Source organism: Xiphias gladius, chromosome 15 (genome assembly GCF_016859285.1).
Source record: "Xiphias gladius isolate SHS-SW01 ecotype Sanya breed wild chromosome 15, ASM1685928v1, whole genome shotgun sequence".
In the NCBI taxonomy this organism is placed as follows: domain Eukaryota; kingdom Metazoa; phylum Chordata; class Actinopteri; order Istiophoriformes; family Xiphiidae; genus Xiphias; species Xiphias gladius.
The window spans coordinates 24,452,633-24,475,649 of NC_053414.1; the positions used below are offsets into that span (position 1 = coordinate 24,452,633).

The 23,017-nt window shown below is 41.4% G+C and overlaps 1 protein-coding gene across 3 annotated transcripts; it reads right to left on the minus strand.

Annotated features, from left to right (window-relative positions):
* Positions 1–4,120: 4,120 nt before the first annotated feature.
* Positions 4,121–21,225, minus strand: mafgb (v-maf avian musculoaponeurotic fibrosarcoma oncogene homolog Gb). Of its 3 annotated transcripts, none has more exons than XM_040145193.1 (3): positions 20,954–21,225; positions 6,088–6,153; positions 4,121–5,995 (listed from the first exon to the last, which is right to left on the minus strand). In XM_040145193.1, the coding sequence occupies exons 2-3, from the start codon at positions 6,121–6,123 to the stop codon at positions 5,516–5,518; spliced, it is 516 nt and encodes a 171-aa protein (XP_040001127.1). In that variant the 5' UTR covers positions 6,124–6,153; positions 20,954–21,225; the 3' UTR covers positions 4,121–5,515. The 3 variants fall into 3 exon arrangements, with proteins under 3 accessions (XP_040001127.1, XP_040001128.1, XP_040001129.1); XM_040145194.1 differs by having other exon boundaries at positions 20,945–21,225; XM_040145195.1 differs by lacking the exon at positions 20,954–21,225 and adding an exon at positions 6,302–6,926.
* Between the last annotated feature and the right edge of the window lie 1,792 nt (positions 21,226–23,017).

Here is a 23,017-nt window from a genome sequence, read left to right on the forward strand (position 1 = left end):
AGAAACACAAAAATATCCCAGCCCCCCAGAGCAACCTGGCCAAATGCTCACCAGCAGACATATGTGGTTTGATGGGCAAAAAGTAAAATTAAAGAGGGAGACTGTTACAACAAAAAGTGAAAAAAAAGAAAAAGGTTAATAGGCTGTGAGACCTGAACTCTAGGTAAGATTTTATGTTAGAGGTTAAAGTCAACTGATGATGGCAGGGGCAGCAGAGAGTGAGAGAGCAGCAGAGGGGGGTAACAAAACAAACATTATTATTGATGAAAACAACAAAAAAAACAAACGGTAAAAGGAATTCTTGCTTCATTCACTCCCATCGATCGGCATCAGAGGTGGGTGAAAGGACTTTTAGAGTCCGGTGGTGTTATTCACTAGACAGGAAAACAACTGAATGACTGCATACCGTTTGGCCACGCAGCAAGATAAGGAGTTAATGATTTGCATCTTCCAGAAGAATTGGATGTTTTGAAGAAGGACTTGCTGAGCTCACTTGCAGACACTTTGTAAAAAGGGATAGAATAAGTGGGGTGGGAAACGGGTAAGAGTTTTATCTGATGTGTCTCCACCATTCTTTTCTGCCTCCGTAAAATATTTATAGATGTGGTTTAGGAGTGGTTGCTTGGATTTGGGATGAAATGTCTTTTCATAAGGAGGGTGGGACCTCTGAACAGCAGCAGAAAAATAAGGTCAGAGTGTCTTACAAGCTCATAAACTCTGTTATGAAAAGCCACCGAGCTGCCCTGTCTGATGATCAAGGTCACTGTTGTCATCTGATCATGTCTGCTGAGTGAAAATTAGGATTAAACTTTGTTTAGAGATCCAGCAAACTGCTTTACACTGGAGGCCTTGCATGACAGCTACAGTAAATTTTGCATCTTGTCTTCTTCTCAATTGGGAAAGGATTAAAAAAATATTTGCTGATTTCACATTCTCACAGTTAATCGTTAAGTGACACTGGGAAAAAGCAAGGTAAGCCACAACACATAAGCCAGATTTAACAGAGACAAACTGCCGCTGGCATTTATAACTAAGTATAAAATGCTAAACACTCTGTATATAAGCTCTTTAACCTTGTCACATCACACTGTACCTGCGATTATAAAACAGACAACTTGACATAACGATTATGATAGCATCACTGCTCCTGTGTGGCAGGAGTTCTAATTTTGCCCTACACAGTTTGCATAATTACAGATGTCTAGTTAACAGCAGCCACCATGTTGACACACTTATGTTTACAGAGTATGCATCCATTTTAAACTAGAGAAGCATAAAAAATATAAAATAAGTGAAAAAATATCGTCTGACAGTGGCACGTAGAGCACGTAGAGTTTGACAAGTACCAAGTGGTTTCATATTTTGCTTTAAATTGACACAAACCTAATCTAAGCACATTGTGCTTCTTCCTATTTTATACCACATGTCCAAACACACTTGCTGGTAAAAAACAGATAAACATCATTCAACAAGTAAATGTAAAGACCAACAGGAAGTAACATAGTGACTGAAAGAATATATGAAAAAAAATCCAGTATAAAATCAAATAATAGCATTCTGCCCATAAAAACAGGGCAAATCTTTTTAAATAAAAGGAAATACATAAATACAATGGGCTTGATACCTATATATGCATGTAGACGAAAACCATGGAGTATATTCCCATGATAAAACATTTACAAAAAATGTATTGGACATTTTCATTTGACATTTGTAGCTCTCTGGTTTCACGGTTGGCTGAACATGCAAATGGTTATCAGTATAAAGATTATGTAGAAATAATATTTTTAAATCTCAAACTCATTCCCTTCCTATGACTTTGCTCATAGTTCAACTGTTTGAATCCTATTTTATATTAATCTACAGATGAGAACACACCTTACTGACCTTAATAACTGCACGGCAGTAGGCGAGATAACCCCTTTTTCTTCACAGTGGAAAAGTAGTAATTCAGGTAAAAGGCTGTAGGTTGTGTTTTTTTCATTGTAAATTGCTTCTAGTTCAGTAAATGACTCAATTTGAATGTGGTTTTCTTAGTTAAAAAAAAACAGTTTGGGGGAAATTGTACTTCATCATGGTAAACCTCACTCTTTGACGGACAAACTATTAAATAGCAGAATTAATTTTTTTCACTTCATAAAACACCAAATACAATAACAAATGTTATTTCACTTCCCTGACATTCACAGAACAGTTCAAAAGCAAATGAAACAGAAACAACATTAAATATACATAACTATATAAAGTGTACACAGCAAAAACAAATATCTTTATCACACGCTACAAAAAAATAACTTGTTGAAGTAGTAGGGGTGATATACAGGCCAATCGTTGAGTTTCACATCTCTGTTTCCAGATGTCCTGAATACACACATTATGACGCTTGTGAGGTTAACCATAACACTTCCTCATCTCATTGGTCATGTTAATTGCAATCATCAGATTCGAACACTGCCAGAACCAAAATGGAGCCACAAAGGCCTGTCCAGAAATACAGAAAATGGGTGTGCCAAAAAAGAACTTCCTAAATTTTACAAATAAGTGCAGATTACAAGCAGATTAACAAATGATCTAACATGTCTGCAGTGCTGGAGCTAAATCCAGGGGCCAGGAGGATAAAGATTTTATGTTTAGAGAAAGAGTTCAGTTACCAACGGTGTCATCACCCGCTTCAGCCTGAAATCAAACAAGGATCAAAGTCATATCAATGAAACAGTGAACATTATAGTTACCTCGTCACATACCTACACAGCACACCACACGCTAGTTCACGGTTACACACACGTGCCTAGTCACTAGAGAAAAAACAAAGCTATTCAGTAGTTAAGCCACTTTTGGTACAATTGCAAAATAGAGAGATACTGTATATCAAACAAATTTCGCTATACCTTTTTTTTTTTTTTTTTTTTTTTTACAGGTCGTTACAAACAATGCAAAGATAATTGTCTTTATAAAACTCCAAACTCTACAATACATAGACAAAGATTCTTTGAGTATAGAACACCACATAAGACTACTTTTATGGTGAAGCTCGTGTGAAATGACAGCCTATTTGTGTGACTGGAAATTCAGAGAAACGTCTTTGTTATCCTAGCTAGCTGACTGCACTGTCAGTAATCACATTTACTCTGCAAAGTGAGCTTGGTGGCGTAAACCGCTTTGTTTTGAAGCAAAAAATGTTGCTGTAGGTGTGATAACCCAAATTCTGAGTTAGTCACATTCATAAACATATGAACCAAGTAATTCATATACAATAGATACATGGACTTCTCCTCGTAACAGAATATTACCTTTCCAAAAAGCATATTCTGTGCAAGAGTTAGGGTAAACATGGACTCCTGTCTTGCAGCCGGTTTTTTTTGTTTGTTTGTTTGTTTGTTTTTAAGTAAATGAACTGCCAAGTCACATAAATGGGTGTTATTAATATTATTATTAATCCTGATGACTACTACACAGCTCATACAACAACACAAAGCAAGAGTTAAATGCTGTCACAACGTGATTCCTGATTGGTCAGTGTATCCCAGTAAGCACAGGTACAGTCCTGGTTAAAATCTTGGGCCTGAATTTTAAGTACAGACTTTAGAATACCTTCAGAAATAAATGCAAATTAACCAATATTTCATTATCAAAAAAATATTTTAATAAAATGTCCAAGGTCTTGAACAAAAGAAAAAAGAAAAAAAAACTTGCATAAAAGTGAAGTAATACAAACACCAAAATGTACCCCAGACACAATTATTGGCACCCTTCACTAATATTTGGTTGCAGAACCTTTGGCAACAACGGCAGCCTCTAAATGTTTCTAGTAGACATCTAGAAGCTTCTTGCATCTGTCTGCTGGTAGTTTCTGCCTCTCTTCCATTGCTGTTCAAGCTCTTTTAAGTTTGCAGGAGTCTTTTTTGCAATGGCAGATTTCACCTTTCTCAGAAGTTTTTCAGTGGGATTTAGGTCAGAACTCATTGCTGGCCAGTTTAAAGCAGGCCTACAAAAGAGTGCCAATAATTATGTCAAGTGTACATTTTATGTCTGTATTTTTTTATTTCACTATATGAAAGCATGTTTTGTTGTTCAGTAACTTTGGACATTTTATTAAATCTTCTGATTTTACAAAATTGGTTAATTAGCATTTATTTCTGAAGATATTCTAAAGTCTGTACCTAAAGGGGTGCCAATAATTTCAACCAGGACTGCATAAGCAAACACCTCCATTGCATCGCCACCGTCCTTCCACAATTCCTCATGTCCTCTTGACTTCTTCTTGATGCATATCACTACGAGACCAAGGCACTTGCCCTTCCAAATTTCTTAAATATATACTTTTGAGAGGAACTCAAACAGACAGAAGAAAACTTTATCATAATTCAGCTCAAGTGTTCAAAAGACCATTTCCCTGAAAATTCTTACAGACAAGATCAGTGAATTTCAATACCTTTATCTCTAACTTTATCCTTTTTTCTATTGTGTGTTGCATTTTTTTCCTTTTTTTTGGGTATATATCAATTCTCTTTTCTCCCTTGTTCTGTTAGATCCAGGAAGTACTGTATGTAATAATGGAAGCCAGTTGGAATTGAAAAAATGGAAGGACAGAGAAATAATAGATAAGAGAGAGCGAGAGAGAGTCGGACGTAGAAAGTGAAGAGACCGTAGAAAAAATACAGCTAACTAAATATAGCAATACCAAAACGAACACGCGCCACAGAATTTCACAGAATTCCTGATATATAACAATTCACACACAGAGAATACACTTTGGACCTCATGTGAATGACAACACAGTACAAAACAGTAGAAATACAGTTACCACCATTGTGTAATATATATTTTTCTTTAGTACTTCTCTGAAAAAGTTCTTGGCTAGGTGGAGCAAAATGGGACCTTTCTGCAGCCACTGAAATCAGCAGGTCACATGAAATCTTGTGTTTTCTTTTGGAACTCAGGGACCATATGTAATATATGTTTTAGAATATTTTTGATGGTGCAACTAAATGTTATACATCTTGGTTTAGGCAAATGGCCACTTCAAATCTAGTGTGCAAATGTGTGACAGGATAATTTTGCATTTACAGATATCTAGATCTACCAGCAGTAAAACCTGACACTTGACTGAGTTAAATGGCAACTGAAGAAAATTGCATGATTTTTCCAAAGAGTTTGGGGCATTTTTTTGATTATTTTTTTCCCTTGGCCTGGAATAAACCAATTCTTAGATTCTCTGACTTTTTCAGGCTTTCAGTGACAATAGGAACCCTGTCTATCTGTGCTGTGCTAAATGATCATGCACTGACCAAGGGCTTGCATCTTTATAGTCTCAATAACTGTCCTCTGCTTTCATTCTTTCCTTCATCTGCACTGATCTGAGACAGGTGACAGGAACATGCTGAGGTGCAGTGATCGAGACTGCCCAGCTGTCTGAAGTCAGTGCAGGTGGAGGAGAGAGGGGCAGCAGGGAAGAAGAATTACTCTGATGCATCTGAACTCCATCCCGATACACACTCATTTATCTTTCCCTCCCTCAAGACCGTGCATCTGTTTTTGACTTCACTATTGTAATCACACTCGTCGCTGTTGCCACCTTCCCAGGTATGAGCGGACCGATGACTGACGATGCCACCCCTCCTCCACCTCCTCCAGCCCTGACCCCGACCCCGACAGTGGGGCTCCGTGCCACAGTCCTGGCAAAGGTCTGTAACGCCTCGTACTTAGACCTCAGAGCGTCCAGCTCAATGCGCATCGAAGCATTCTCATTGGCCAGTTTGTCCACCTCCTGCTGCAGCTGGGCCTTCTGCTTCTCCAGCTCCTCCTTCTGGGTGACTCGCTTCACCCGGCAGCTGGCAGCATAGCCCCGGTTCTTCAGGGTGCGCCGTCGCTGTTTCAGTTGCAGGATCTCTTCTTTGGAGAGCCCTCGGAGGTGCTGGTTCAGTTCCCGCACTGACATGGTCACCAGCTCCTCGTCTGTGAGGCTGGTGCCATTCTCCCCCGGCTCACGCTTCACCTGGAGGAAACAGGAGGAAGGAGGGGGGTGATATGGAGACAGGGCAACATATCTGACACAGATGATTCCGTTTTGAACGTGCACTCCCTTACCTTCAAGGCTTTGTTTCCTTTGTTAGTCGTCGTCATGCCACAGGAGCCTTGCTCTTCTGAACTAACCTACGAAGACGCAGGAGAGTACAGATCATAAGCAAAGGACTAAAGAGAGTAGTTGCATCACAAAACAAAAAAAAGCCTCACTGTGTTTAGGAACAATCACAGTTCCTTGTAATCAATAAGAGCGTATTAATTACAGATCAATACCCACCTGGACCAGTGGAGACATACCAAATCTAAATCTGCTGTTGGAGCACTGTAATGTGAGCATGTTACAGTTTTTATGCATCAGTACTTAGTAGTATCAGAGTCTATGAGTGAAAGTGACTCGCAAACTTTTCTTAGAATTTCCCTGACTTCCTGTTTCCTGGTGGTTACACTGACAGTGCCCACTACCTTTGTGTTGTTGAACCCTTATTGGTTGGCTTCAGGCCAATTGTAATGAAATGAGCGTGAAAGAAGAGGAAGTGGTATAATCAGTGGGAAGAACTCCAGGGGAAAAACCAACTGTTAGAGCCCTGGCACACACATACGCACCGTACTAGAGATTGTAGCATAGAGATTGGAGCGAAGTAGAAAGACAGATACAGACACCCACACCTACTAGAGATAAAAAATTAATACTTAACAATGAGGAAAACTAGATAAAATGATGTATATCAATTTGCACCAAAGTGTGAACAAGGGACAAAAGGATAGAGACACAGCAGTGTGAATCAGAAGTCAACAAAGTGGGAGCGTGGAAGTGCAAAAGATGAGATCAGTCCTTAGAGCACACAGCATCTCCACAAGCTCTCAATGAGATGCTTTGTATGGTGCATTGGTCTGGCTCTCAGCTCTCAGACCTGAGTGTGTATGTGTGTGTGCGCGCGCGTGTGTGTGTGTGTGTGTGTGTGTGTGTGTGTGTGTGTGTGTGTGTGTGTGTGTGTGTGTGTGTTCGATAAAGGGCGGCTATTGTTGCTGCTGCTGAGCGATCATCATGAGACCAGTCATGATGACTCAGCAGATTCCTGATCTCACTATCCCTCTCTCCTCTCCTGCCACACAAATTTCTGCTCTCCTCTGTCACTTTTTTATTCCCTCTCCCTTTCTGTTTTTACACCCCTTGTAGCCCTCTAACTTATTCCTGAAATGTGAGGGTGTGCCCAAAATATAGCTGTAGGCTAAGGAAAGCTAAAAGGGCAATGAGAGAACGTGCTTGCATGCGATTGGCTGTCTTATGGAAAGTGAAATGCGGTTCTCAAAACATAAAAAAGCTGCTCTCCAGCCAAACTGCCATATCTGATACTGCTGAATCAGAAGTTTAGTTAAACCAATCTGCTGATTAAAGACAACGTGTTCTCTCACTGTTTATATTTATACTCTCTTATGTATTTTACACCGGGGCAACTTTAAAAACTTGAGAAGCAGATTTGGAATTAAGTTATATTTCTTCAGTCATTCACAAGATCACTCATTTAAAAAAGCTCATTTGGGGAAGTCATGACATTGAAGTGACACAAGGCAATGTGTCTGTTCTTCTTCATTCTTGTTCTTTTCTGTCAAAAGGCACTGAGTGTGCCAGTGAGCATCCCCCACAATGCACCTCTGTGTGTCTGTGAGGGTTCCTGAGTGTTTGTGTGTGCGCTGCCACAAATCCTACAGTTATAAATAGCTGTAGATCAAAGAAAAATGTACCGACAAGCACATACAAGTAATCATGCATGCACACAACACACCTCAGATGCACAGCAACTTAAAAATTCGGTCGAACATTCAGTGAGGTAATGAAGAATATGGGAAAAGAGCACTGCTACACTTTTGCTCACACATGAGGTTTGCTATGATAGAGCAATGGCACTGCTTCATTCAAAGCATATGACTTCAGTTCCTCAAGGCACTCCTTTATACGTTTTGGTCGGTCTATTATAAATGATCTTTCATTTACCTGTGTCTATAAAGAGCTTCTTCTAAATAACCAAATCTCTTCTATCTTCATGTACCACTGCAGTCCTGCGTTTTGTTGGGATGCAGCCTCCCACAGTTGGAGGTGCATCATTGCACAATAGATGGATCAAAAACATGAAAAGTAAGTGGGGCTGTTGGGGATGGGGGTGGAGAAGAGGCAGGAAAGTGAAAAAAGAGGGGGCAAAAGGAGGTTGTTTTCCTGTAAGGCACTGGTTTACTCCCCCACCCCCCCAAACCACACACCGCCACCATCTACATACAAACAAAAAAGCATTCTGGCAAGCACATACACACACATACGGATTTTCCCCTGCCACCATTCCAGTGGGGCTTGATAAAACACACAAAAAATGGTCGACTGCAAGTACACAAATGTGCAAATGTAGTTATGTTTAAAGTGCTACACAATGCATGATACATGCAGAAATTCAATGCATGCATGGTTCAGAGATAGGAATCCATATTTGAAAACATGATTAAAATGTTAGGGAGTTTTTAGTAGTCTTAGATAAGAGCAACTAGCAAACAGAATTGTTGCAGGTGCACAAAAAGTATTTGTGGCATCTATATCTTTGCTGATACAGCTCCTTTGTAGTCATTTTTGGTATCTGCAAATGTCTGCAAATGCCATACTCCTTTCTCTCTCCCCTTGTTTCCTGTCTGTGTCTATACTATCACTTGTCCAATAAACGCAAAAAGGCCTAAAAAAAAAAATCTCAATCTACCGATTAATGATTTGGCCTTTAAATTGTCTGAAAATTGTGAAAAATGTTCGTCACAGTTTACCAGAGCTGAAGGTGACATCTTCTGATGCTTTTTTTGTCCTAACAAAGGTCCAAAACCCAAAGATATTAAGTGTAGCACATATTAACTATAAAAGATGATTAGGAAAAACTTTTTGAGGGTCTGGAACCAGTAAACTTTCTGCAATTTTGCTTAAAGAAAATTACTTAACAGATCAACAGATTATCAAAATTGTTGCAGATTAAAGGTACCCTGTTGAGTTTCTGACCTCTAGTAATTTGTTTACAAGAAAACTCCACAGGGCACCTTTAATATTCGCCTGACCAACTAATCAGTTAATTGTTTCAGCTCTAATCAGTGTACATCTGTATTATTAGGTAGAGTAGTGGTAGTAGTGGTGTTAGTGGTATACACTTGGAGAGCAGGACTGTATATTAAGTTTGAGTCCTATTTCATCAAAGTTAGACAACTAAAAACCAGGCCTACACCGCAACATAAAACCGCAATAAACTAGTTTGCGCGTGTTCTCTGAGAGCTCAGGCCATGTGTAAGTCACCCAGGTTAAGAATCATCTGCTGAGCAAAGGTATTGCCATTCATCTTGGGTGTACACACACACACACACACACACACACACACACACACACACACACACACACACACACACACACAAAGTGCCAGAGGTGTCCTTCCCATAATGCTTGCAGGGTGGTCCCTGCAATGTGGTCAATGCCACAGCCAATGTTGCTATAACAGACAGCTTTTTTGCTGTAGCAGGCTGTATTTTTATGGAGCAACTGAAAGAACGCTGACGACTTAAGAGCAGAGCTGCTTACGGTTACAGTCAAGAAACAACACACACACACACCTCCTCACATACACAAACACAGAGAGGAGGGGACATTGGGACAGGGATGGAAGAAGAGGTGAGAAGCAGTGGAGATGAGTAAAATATGGCTAGATTAGAAGAAAAAATAAGAAAGAGCGGAGGAAAGAGGGTGAGGAGTTGGTAAAATAGCAGGGCGAAGAACAACTAGGTGAGAAAGGAGGAGAAGGGGGGTTGCTGGTGGTGTTGAAGGAGGAATGAGAGAATGCTGACGTCTCCAGAGCTGATTAGCGTTACAGTGGAGACATCACACCCACAGCCGCGGAAAATGCTGAGTATGGAGGGAGGACGGGGTGGGGAGTACAAATGACAAGGGAGGAAGAAGAGAAGAAAAAGAGAGGCAAGTGAGTACGGGGGAACGAGGAGGAGGAGGAGGAGAGAGTTGGGGTGGAGGGAGGAACACCGATGAGTAGGAACAGGATGGGGGGGTAAGAGGGGGTGGGAAAGCGTTTGGGTGAAAATGCATCCTCAACACATTTGTAAGAGCTTAGCTGTTGGGTGGGGGTTGGGGTGGAGGGGCAAGGAGGGAGGAATGGATGGAGGGGGATTGGGGTTGGAAAAAAAAAAAACCCTGAACTCAGCAACGACCACGACTAAAACCTCCAATTAGAAAAGTTCAGAAGCTGATCCGGTGCAATAAAACTACTGCTGACCATCTCTCTCTCTCTCCCCCACAACCCTCTGCTCTCTGTCTCTCATACACAAACAAAAACACAAGAAAAGCTTGTCCTGTCCTGTCTTGTTGACAAATCAAGTCCTGGAGAAGGGATGAGAAATAGTGAGTAATATTGAGCCAGAAGGTGAACACAGCGATCATGGGACTTACAAAGATACATTAAAGAGCACAAGAAACAGCACGAGACATATAGCAGGACTGCTTTCTCCTCATGTAGTGCAGACAAACCGGATGATGAACTCTGTGTGACTGCTTGTGTGTGTGTGTGTGTGTGTGTGTGTGTGTGTGTGTGTGTGTGTGTGTGTGTGTGTGTGCGTGCGCGCGCATGTGTGTGTGTGACTGGCCTCAGACAGAGCTCTAATTAATCTTGTTTGAGAGAACCTTTTTGCTCTGGCCACTTTCGCCACACAGAGAGGAATTTCTTAGAAAGAGAATTCCTGCTTTAAAGCTGGTGGCATGCTGCGCAGACACACACACACACAGAGGAAAATAAATAGCCAGATTAGGCATTTCAAAACTGACCTGGGGGCTGGTGTGTGTGGGTGTACGCGAGCATAAACAAGCCAGCATACAGAGAATGATCAAGAATAGATTGTAAGAGTCACAAGTCATTTGTGATGCAGTGGCAAGGCTGTCTTTATTGAATAATCCTACCATAACAACTGTCTTAACTGTGCCTCCTCCCCAGGGCAACTCTCTGAGCAGTAATGGAGAACACTAAGGATGGCAGCAGACTGAGACAGTGAAGACACACAGTAGGACACAGAGCGGACATGATGGAAAGGCACAAAGAGAGCAAAATATAAGCAGTGTAAATTAAAACCTCAGAGCGCCACAAAACTCAGCTGCTGGCTGCAGTACACCTTGTCTTTGTTAAAAAAAAGGGAGCAGTGCTCAAAGTCATTGATCTACTGTGGGCCCAGGGTGTTGAGGGAGCTGGTAAATAATTAACAATGAGCACTGTGTGGAGGCTAATTGAGAATTAGGAATCAGATCAGTGATAATGGCAACCTGTGTATGGAGAGAGGGGGAGTGCGCTCACAGCCTAGATACAGGACCATGGAGAGAGGGTGAGAAACTGAAAAGTGAACGGGAGAAAACACTAGTTTGAGCTGTGCGCGCATGTGTGTGTGGAGAAAGAGTAGGAAGCTATTAACTGGGAGGTATGCAGAGCGTGAAATAAGCATGATAACACAGACAGAGAGGAGAGCAGAGGAGATGAGGAAAACACACGGATAAGTGAAGGAGAAGACTTGCAAAAGAGTAAGAGTCTGGCCCTTCATATACATATTATAATATATGGAGAGGGAAGAGCGATCACTTTCACACTTTTCTGAGAGTTCAAAAAGGGTATTGTGTGTGTATGTGCGCTGGTTAAGTGTGCGCAAGACAGTGTTTTTGCAAGTGTGTTAATAAAGGCCAGAAAAAGTCCTGGCGTCGACACGTTTTTCCCATTCCAGGTAGTAAGTCGGAGTGTGATGACAAATTTCCCAACACAAGCAAAAAAACTGCACTGTCAGGCAATTGAGCTCTGGCTCCTTTTTTTGATAGTGCTTTTTTTTTTTTTTGAAGAGGAGGGAAAGCATGTACCGTAGGTTAAGTTGGTTCTCTCTTTGTGTGTATGAGTGTGTGTGTGTGTGTGTGTGTGTGTGTGTGTCAGAGTGACAAACAGACAAACAGACGGCTGTAAGGGAGAGAGGGATAAGCCCCCCCCCAATAAACCACCATCTCAATGTGCGATTCAGCTGTTCACTACACCGACAAGAAGAATGGACTAGACTAAAACAAACCCTTTCATGACAGCAGTAGCAGCAAATCTCTCTTAAATTCTGGACCTGTCCTGTCTCATGATTTTGTGCTGCCTGTCTTTCCCGTGCCAAAAGTCTCTCTCCTGCACCGTGCTCCACTCTGCCTGGACATCTTCATCTTTCTCCTTCCGGGCTGAACAAGTATTAGGATTATTCCACTGAACTGACAGTAAACATATCAAATGTGCAGTATAGTGAAAAAAATATCTAAAAAAAAAAATCACTTCTATGCTAATATTTACCATTAACTGACAATGACACACTCCAGTGACAATGGAGGATCCTGTATTTTTCCTGCCTTAATGTGCTGTCTCAAACTTTTCCAAACTGCTGCAGATCCCGCACAGATACTACACCTTGATTAACAGAGAGGAAAAGATATTGACGTGTTAAAAAGCAGAACAGAATTAAAAGGCTTGGGTTTTATGTTACATGGTTGACTGTAGATATATAAACTGAATAAATAAGTCCTTGAAAGCTTTTCTTGCAAAAGGAGTCACTAAAAGCTGCTCCACAATACACCCTAACTCCTCATCACCACACATGTTGACCAAGGTGATGAAGCAGACAACTTATACCGATGTGAGGTGATAAATCACCGTGTACTCTGCTCGTTTACTTGCAACCGTTACCTCTGAACGCTGAGGAATAAAAGGCTGCTGAAGTCATTTTCTAATGCGCAAGTACAGTGGCCATACACATCTGCGTATGTGTATAATAATGCGTGCGATGTCATAACTGATCTCAGAACAGTGGAAGCTGAGTCAAGGGCAGCATGACAAGAACACTTGTCTGTAGCTAGCTATAGCTAGTCACTCGTCAAAGACCCCAGGATTATCCAGAATGTGCATGTGCAAACGTCCAAAACATGCTGCTCCCCCCTCTGCTAGACAAGCCCCAGCCTTTGTCAACAGGACACGGCAGTGTCCATGAAAATGACAGACACGATAGATGCAACGGCTGGTAGTCAAGCTAGCTACCAGAGACAACAGCCTACTGGGACAGAACGTTGTTCTGAGATGCAGAGAGATATTGCTTCCCCTTCAGTATTGTTCTAATTGAAGTCTATTTTTACTGTAGCTTTACCAGGTCAAGCACCGCTTGTCCTGATGGTACCCTACTGGTTAAACGACATGTTAAGCTTATTTCCCCCAGACGCAGCACATCCCTGGTCAGCAGTACTAACTTGAGACAAAAAAGAAAGTTTCAATGCAACAGCAAAGTAAGCATCATGTGACTCTGTAGGGATGTATTCATCATCACCAGTGACATTATTGAAGACACATCAGAAGCGTCTTGGCAAACATTTAACAACAGGAACGTACAAGGGGTGATGTGTTTGGTTTGCAGCTCATTGAGGTGCCATGGAAAGTAGTGGCCTTTTGCACTGGGCCATTCCTGGTGACCATTTTAAGGTTTCCCGTTTGGTGTCATTGATTTAGGATGGTATGATAGGCATTATGCCTCACACACAAAGTATGTGGGCATGTGCATGCTCTACTGTAGTATTGTTGTCTGTTTTCCTTCACACAGGTATTTTAGTTTTTCTTTCCATGTAATGGCAAGCATTTGGTTCATCCCACATGGGATTACAAGACACCGCTATGCATCAAACAACAAAAATATAACAATTCTAATGTTATATGTACTTCTACATACTTCTTAATAATATGTTAATGTGGAAATTTTCATATAAGACCAAAAACCAGAAGAGTGAAGACATGCTACAAACCTAGTTGTATTCCGAATTTCCAAGACTTTCTCCACATAATTTCATTTCTTTAATTTAATGTTTATTTGATAGGGACAGATGCAGTATACATAGATAATCGCACACAATTATCCCATGCAATGCGTAATAGCATTCATACCTACTGCTTATTTCCAATGCCCGTTCCTAGAAGGGCCTTTAAAATAAGACATAAAACATGTTTACAGAGAGAGCTAAACTATGTGGTTGACCACAGTAGTACGACTTGCATACACAGACAGACACATATGCATATAACCTATATACATATGTTAGTTCCCTTCATTGGAAAAGACCTCTGGCCAAAAGACATATTCCGTTATGATACTTTCCAGTGCCCTGCTGTTGTATTCCTAGTTGACGATCCAAAGGCCTGTAACCGTCGCACCATCTTACACAGAACCGGAGGAGCCTGGCCTAGTAAACAATTGCATATAAGACTGCCGTTTGCAGATGCGGTGTAGTTGTCAAAACTTAGCATGTTCAGGTGTCTCAGGACGTTAAAGTGGTGCGATCTTTTCAGCCATTCTTCCAATATTTTTATTGCACGATTGTTTAACCTCTCTAGGGGTTTAATCACTGATGAACTTGCCTAAGACCATGAAGTAACACAGTAGCTGAGTTGTGAGAAAATCACTGAGTGCATTTATTTTGGCTGCTTCAAATGTTAGAGTCTCTGATTAGTTTAAATGTGTACAGATTTACTTTTATAGTTCTACTTAATTTTTTAACATGTTTGTCAAATTTCATTTGAGGATCCAACATTAGACCTAAATATTTGACCTCAGACACTTGATTGATTGACTGACCGTGGATCTTAAGATCTAATTCAATTCATGTGGGCCATCTCCCGGAAGAAAAACATATGGACACTTTCTTTTTGACATTAATTGTCAAACACAAGTTTTCAAGCTAACGAGCTATGGCTTCAATGTGCATTGATAATTTGTCTATAACTGCAATTACAGGCTACCTTAAATGTTTTGAATGTGAATAGCCCACTTAGTGTTTGTGCATCATTCCAATGTATTTCTGTTTTATCTTACTAAATAATATATTGTACATAATAGAAGCACAATAGAAATCAAAATGACACTAATTTTCTGTAATCATAGTAAATTGGATCTCTCTGGGTTTTGGACAGTTGTTCAGACAAAACAAGACATTTGAAGATATTAATTTAGACTCTGGGAAACTGTGATGGTTTTCAAAATTATTTTCTGACATTTTATGGATACAATTTATCAATTCAATCTAAAAATATGTCTGCAGATTAATCGACAATGAAAATAATTGTTTGTTGCAGCCTTAATCAGCTCTGTCTACAAAGACAGAAAGAGTGAGTAAAAATGCTCGTTTGGGATATTTTGGATGTTAATACAAGAAAGGAAGAAAAAATGAATCAGCATTCAAGAGCAACATGCAGTGCTACAGAAAAAAACGTAATCAGATGTCATGGTTAAAAATGGTTAAAAAAGTTCAACCCCAACTACACATGCTAATATCTCATCAGTTCAGAGCAGTTCTGATTTGTAGTTTCCAAACTAGACTTTACTGGAACATAGAAATTAAAACTCAGTGGAAAACTGATACTGCGTGGAAATAATTTAATGCCACAGGTGAAGGCAAAGAGCTGGCGCTACATTTGAGGCCCACTTATATCTTTGTTCCCCCTCTTTACTCCTTGGCATTGATCCAAACTTTGTGTTTGTGTGCGTGTGTGTGTGTGTGTGTGTGTGTGTGTGTGTTTGTTTTTTTTTTTTTTAAAGGTTCAGAAACTCATGCCACAATCCTGGGATCGTCACACTGCAGTTAAAAAATGCGGCAAGTTGGCGCATAAAGATGATGCAACTGGTAGACAACCGCCGGTACGGATGTTCCTGTTACCAGGGCCTTGCATCTCCACAGCTACACGCCATTCTCAGTATCTCAACACGGCAAAATCGTTGTTATGGTATGGAGTATGTGTGTGTTTGTCGGTGTGTCTGTGGCAATGAGTAGTCCCCTTTAACTGGAGCCTTCTCAAAAAGCTCCAAAATAAACCCACAGGTCCTTGGAGGGAAAACATGAGAATTTGACTTAAAGAGTGCTGATCACAGAGTATTTATTGATACACAAGACCAACTTGGTATTAGAACAGACCACAACCATTTCAGGACAGAACGTTAGATCAGTAATTTGAGCCAGTTAAACTGAATTTAAACTTGTTTTCCATTTCCTAATCCTTTTGACTTCTTGTGCATATTGCAATGGGATTTATCTTGATTTCATACATTTTTCGGTTCTCAGGGAGGTTATGTAAATAAGGAATCAAGACACTTGTGGAGGGAGGGTACATTTAATGCATACACGAACCACTCACACACACACACAAAGTCAAAATTACACTAGGACAAGCAGTACACAGACGCAGAAAAACAGTGGAGCACAGCAATGATTATGCACCAGATCTGCTTACACCATATTTCATCATTACTGTGGAGAAAAAAAACACTCAACTATTGATCTGCCCCACTGCTTCCTTTTCTCTCTCTCTCTCTCTCTCTCTCACCCACTCTCCGATTTCGTCTTTTATTCCTGCTTTTTACTTCTCTCTTTTTGCTTCTCTGTCACGCTCAGAAATTTGCAAGCATAACAAGACTTTTTCTGAAATGGATCCCAGTAGTAAACAAGATCATAAACATGCAGACACCGCTTAGAAGTTATCTCCCAAACATTAAACTCTCTTACACATGCATACAGAAACACACAGACGCACACAGGAGGTGGACACAATATTGTGAACACCTGTGCAATCGAATGCAACCAAGTATTATAGCCCTGCAATAAATGCTGCCTTTGTGAAGCTTCTTCTCTAATGCAATCCAGGAGCTGGAAAGGATTTTGGAACAATACAACAGGAACGTGTTATAATATAATGGTGCACAATACCAGAACATGTTTAACTATTTTATAACAATTCTTTGTTACCAACCGCACAATCAAGAACCAGAAGATGGCACCGAATGCTCGCTCAGTTTCTTAGTCATGTTTGCTTATTCCTTAATTAGATATTTCCTGGGTTATGTTATTATTTTTTAAAATTTTCAGACTGCGTTTTATTTGTGTATGGCTGCTCTGTGTTAAGGCAAAATCAACACTGACGTATTTTGCAAAAATATTCTTTCATAGTCCTTAATTTAGGTTATCAAATAAAATATTGTCTTAGTATGTGTATCAGTAGCAAAACTCAGGTATCTTATTGGAACCCGTGTCAAAACATAACAATACCCTGCCCCACTGGCAGTTGGTAGGATGGTAGTTGAACATTATCACCATCACAACGGCAAGGCTACGGTATTTTATTGCATGTGTCCATCCCTTGTAAACTTCGAATAAAACACAAACCAGAGTTTTCAAAACAGTACCAACTGATAACATGAACAGGGCTGCAACTAATGATTATTTTCATCAGTGATTAATCTGACGATTATTTTCTCAATAATCGACTGGCCTATAAAATGTCGAAAAGTAGCGTCAAATGTCCATTACAATTTCCTAAAGCCCAAGCTGAGGGATTCAAGTTTCATCTAGCCAACAGTCTAAAACCCAAACATGTTCACTTTACCATCACAGAAGACGAGCAAATATGCACATTTAATAAGCTGGAACCAGTCATTTCTGGGCATTTTTGTGTTTAAAAAAAATAAAAAAGACTTGAACGACTATACCTTGATAAGAACTGTGGCCGATTGATTCTCTAATCGACCAATCAATTAATCAACTAATAATTTTAACTATCAACGTGAATACATCTCTTTCTTCTGGAATAAACACCTGTCTTAGCTTAATAGCTCCTGTCCCATCCTTCTTTCCTCACACAGCCAGAGGCAGTTTTACACAGTGTTTCATCAACTTGACCCCTTTACACGCAGGGAATCAAACAAGTTTATATGAGCAACACAGACACACTCATGCACTCTTCTGATGTGGTAAAACAGAGTCATGTTACACTCATTACTTAGTACTTCCTCCAGAAGAGAGAATCTCCAGGTCAGACATTGTGAAAGGCTGGAAAGTAATCAACTGCCAAGTGCATAATGCTTTAAGTGCCAACTGGATAGTAAAATCACTTCCCACTGCTACATCTTCTTTCTAAATCTCCAAAAGGAAGCTAGGAACTCACACACACTGTTTTTAACCTGGGTGCTTACTTTGCTCTCTCTGTCTCTCTCTGTCTCTCTCACACACACACACACACACACACACACACACACACACACACACACACACACAACCCCTCCAGCAGCTAGATCTTAGCATCTTATAGGTGCACACTGTCTCACATTAACACACACATACTCGCACACGACAAGGCAAAGAAACTAGCTGTGGTAAGTAACAAGTGAAAACGCCATCTGTCAAGCGAGAGCGCATTTGCTTCGCCTCAGCATTTTCAGGGGAATGCCTTGAAGACAAAAAGGTCCTTGTTCTCAATCTCTCCGCAAATCCCATCTCTCATTCTTCCTCCCTCTTCCTTCATCCCCCTTGCTCTGCGCGCCTTGCCGCTCCGCCACCATCAGCAAAGTTGCACACATAAGCATTGGTCAGCGTTCAATTACCATGAACACCAGGGAAGTGGGGAAAGTACTTGACAGAGAAATGCACTTCAAGCACTGATTAAATACTGATACCAAGTATAAAAAGCTTAGCCCCTAGGTTATGTGTGTGCAGACACGCAATGAGAAAAGGAAATGGGAAAAATGTGTGTGTGTGTGTGTGTGTGTGTGTGACGAGAGAGAGAGAAAGACAGTAAGGGGGGCTGGGGGTGCTCTTCTCTCCAATACTGATACAACTGTTTCATCATTATGACCCTCTATTACAGTACTTGCCAACTTGCTTACTACATACTTTTGATACACTCCGCAGAGTGCTGACTCTAACTAAAGCTGCTGATATGGAGTCATTAGGGGGTGAAGTTTCTGTTTTTCTTGTGCCCAAAGAGCTTCCCTATTACTCCTCGGTGTTAAAGAGTTGCATGGCTCATAGGCTGCTACCAGGCAGCAGATAATGGCCCATCTGCAAGAGATCAATCGGAGGATATTTTGTTGCGAGGCATTATCGTTCACTGAGGTGCTTTCTTTTTTTAGCCCAGGTCCCCTGTGTGGGTTCGCGAGCATTCAATGTCCAACACTAACTGCCATGGGAATGTGTCCTTCCCTCCGGCTTCGATTTGCTTCGGACCAAATTTGCTAAACTGTATTCCCACGCAGGGATAAGTTTGGATTTGTAGACTTTCAGGCAAGGTTTTCCTAAAAAGCCAGCGCGGTTACTGCAAACCAGGGGGAGAGCAGTCGTCGTTGGTGTTCTGCTTGTGACCGTGAGACTGCTTTATTCAAGTTTCTAGGCCTACCTCAAAAGTAAAAACAGGTTAAGCGACTGAATAATTTAGTGCCCGTTATTTATCATGCCCGTGTGCACATTCTCCCCATGTGCTTTAAATCCACTGACGGAAGATGCATTTGAGCGCGCTGAATAACCAAACCTCACCACAAAGAAAAAAAAAAAAAAAAAGAATATATTTAGCACTAGTGACATTTTAAACACTCATTCCTCGGCCCACATGAGCTCCAATTATCCAGGAGACGCGTCAACGTCCACTACAGGACCGGGCCTATTTATTCCAGAGCCAAGCCCCCAGTATAAACCGAGCTGTTCCTTCCCTCGCGCCAGACCTTTGTCCGCCCGCCTGCCGCCGGTGCCATGTTGCCATGGCTCCCTCATGCCTCCGCTCTGCTCGCGCAAACGTTGAGAAATAACAACGTTGTGATGAATCAGCATCTCTGCCGCGAGCGCAGCCGGCGTACGGCCAGGCACGCCAGGAAATAGACCGGTTCTCCCCAGTCAAACCGACAGCGCCAACTCCATTGGACGTAAAATATGTCCCCCGCCGCTCACAGACACACATGAACTGAAGGCCTGTCGGAGGAACAGCGTCTTTGACACAAAGCAAATGTCAAAACAGTCGCTCCAGCAGAGTCACCGCTTCCCTCTCACCAGCAGCCAGGACATACTCTGTAGCTAACCGTCGGACGTTTGACAGTTACAACACAATGACAGCCGGGGCTGTTTGTTGATTCTCCCCCTCTCCTCATCACATTTTACCTATGGCAAACGGCCAACTAAGCAAGCAGCGAGTACACCAAAGGTTGCCTCGAGAGTCCGTCAGCCCGCCCGCAAAAACCGACAAAATCCCGGCATAATTGAGGAGCAGCTCACTGGCCATCTTACCTGGGCAGCAGCGAACAGACGGCAGGGTCAGCTTGGGAAGCGACAGCGGGTCGCTTCAGTTTGTGTCCACCGCTGCCGCTTCAGCACCCCGAAGAGAGGACAGCCGGAGAAGCTATCGTTGAGGTTACGCGTTGTTTTCGAGGGTTTCCGCTGCCCTAAGTTGTTACTCTACGCGCGGATTTCTCCCCGGGCTCCTCTTTATTTCACCTTTCCAAACCTCTAGTCTTTTAGTAGCCAGAAAACGAGGGAATCCCCGGGCGTACCAGCGGCACAGAAAGCGGACTTGCTCTCGAACTCCCCGCACCGTCTTCTAATTCCGACACATGGCTTCTTTTTTAAGCTTGACAGCCGTACGTAGCGTACACCCCCCACCCCCCCCCTCCCCTTTGTCTGTGTTGTTATGTTGTCTGGTGGGTCGGCGTGGCGGTCGAGCGACCGACCCGGTCTCGGTCGAGCGTGTGCGGGACTCGATGACGACCAGATCGTGATGATTCAGCACTACCAGACTACTGCCCTTTAAACGGCAGCGGCGCTGCTGCGAGTACGGCGGAGCAGGACGGAGCAGCGGCAGCGGCAGCGCACACCGGGACAGGCGGCAACACAAGTGCGACCGCACTTGGCGGCGGTAACGGCGTGGCGGCGGCGGTCGTGCACAGTCAGCAAAACAGCCCGTCTATATTCAGCAGTTGTTGTTGTTTTGTTTTGTGGTTTTTTTAAAAAAAAAAAAAAAAAAAACACAATAATCAATAAATTTCAGTTTTGATTTTGACAAACCTGACTCACCAGAAGTCAAACCGGCGCCTTTCGCCCGCCGCACCTTCGAAGGTCTTGGGTTCGCCGATGGTTGGTCGACCCGGTGTGGAGGAGAGACAGTTGGAGAAATGTTTTTTTTTTTTCCGCTCACGCCTTTCTCGCAGGTCTTTAGATATATCCACTCCTTTATGGTCGGAGGCGCCAGACGTCAAATGATGTTTGGATCACATGGTTTCATTCATGAAGGATCTACGCAACCCGCAATTAAAGAGACATGAGACACACTACTACTGTGCGATGGACTGTTTTAACAACAGCCAGTGTGGAAAGTGTGACAAGGCAGCCCCACCTCTGTGCAAGCGTCTAAACTTAGAGCCAACATTTCAAGCACTGATTGGCTCCGACAATAGTTATGCCTACAGAGAGTACAGGACTAAAAAATAAAACATCTGATGCTGGACCAGTAATGCTGTCACTTTTACTGAACACTTTCGGCACTGGGAAGATAATGTGCTCTGCATTTTGGGATTTTTTTCTGCAAAAATAAGTGCATAAGTACAGACACTGTAAAACACAAGTTACATATTCAACAAGTGAACATTTATCCACACACAGGAAAAAATACTTTGCTCTAGATGTTAAGCGCTGGCTTGAGAAATTCCAGACAGACAGACACACACTTTTCTAGACAGGTCCTGTTTTTTTTTTCGGTTTTTTTTTCAGAGCTGTTTACCAAAGTTGCAGAAAACACACAACTGACAAGAACAGAAGATTTCTATCACTGTATCACTTCCTCTAAAAGAAGGACATGAAATGGCAGAATCAAAAGTGATGAGTTCCTGCCTCAGGTTCTACAGAACAAACGGTTACTTTTCACATTCACAAAAACTCTACCACAGAAATGTAGCATTTTCCTTGAGGCCATGAAGTTGTAAAGAATTTTCATCTAGAAATGTTTTTAATAGGTTTAATATGCAGCGCTAACTGAGTACTTTCAATAAATATGATAAATGATTTTAATTTAAGTTTATTTATTTATTTTTTGTTAATTTTACAGTTTCGCAGCCAGCTCCAGTTTTTATGTCTGTTTGGCTGCCTGACAACATTAAAGTCCCATGTTTCCAGTCTGTCTTTAGTGGAAAAGCTAACTGAGGAAAATATTACCATGAACCTCTGGAAGCTGATCACATATCATACACTACCCATCCTGATTTACAACACAATTGAAAAACAAATCTAAACAATTAGAACCCCGTTTAGTAGTTAATCAATATTCCATTTCCATTTATGAGGAACTAATCACTTTCCATAAAAGATAAGAAAACACTTCAACACTCCAATATTGGCAGCCTGTTTCCGGATAATACCAGTCAGTTTATAAAAAAATAGGTGGTATTTCATACTCATTGACTGATATGTCCACTTGGACATCCGCTGGTCTTTGAGGAGTGAAATTAAATCTCTGTCAGGCTGCTGAAAGTAAAGATTCATTTTGAAATATCACTAGAAATAGGCTTGGTATCTTTAAGAACATTACTAATACAGTGATGAAACATTATACAGCCTGTTAGGTCATTTTTAGGATTAGATTTAAAATTGTGTTTCCAGGATCCAGGAGAACAATTTACCCAAGAACTATACTGAAGTACCTTTTTGGGGTTCTCGTACTCTACTGCCTTATGTCCATTTATGTACTTTTTGTGCTTTAAGTATATTTTGATGCTAATATTGTAACATAGTATTTCTACACCGTGGTATTAATACTTTCACTTAAGTAAAAGATCTGAGTACTTCCACCAGCACAGCTTGTAGGCCCTCACAGAAGCTAATCCCCTGAAGAGCTGGTGTAAGAAACACAGGGGTAGCGGTGGAAGGTAACTAAGTACATTTACTCGTCTGCTGCATATAAGTAACACTTTGAGGTAGTTCTGTGTATTTTGACCAGAGCATTTACATTTCTTGGTACGTAACATTATAATCCACTACCCTTATCTGAGCTATATTTACAAATGAATTTGCAAATTTGAGGAAGGAATTTAAGTTTGCCTCATTAAAATATGTCATAATTTTGCAGATTTAATTGTAAAGATAAAA

Bases quoted from the DNA above. Each gene is read 5' to 3' on its own strand.
- mafgb (XM_040145195.1), bottom strand. From the start codon at position 6,379: ATGCATAAAAACTGTAACATGCTCACATTACAGTGCTCCAACAGCAGA. The intron at 6,154-6,301 runs GTGGGTATTGAT...GCGTCTTCGTAG, and splicing joins GTATGTCTCCACTGGTCCAG to GTTAGTTCAGAAGAGCAAGG. The intron at 5,996-6,087 runs GTAAGGGAGTGC...TGTTTCCTCCAG, and splicing joins AAGGAAACAAAGCCTTGAAG to GTGAAGCGTGAGCCGGGGGA.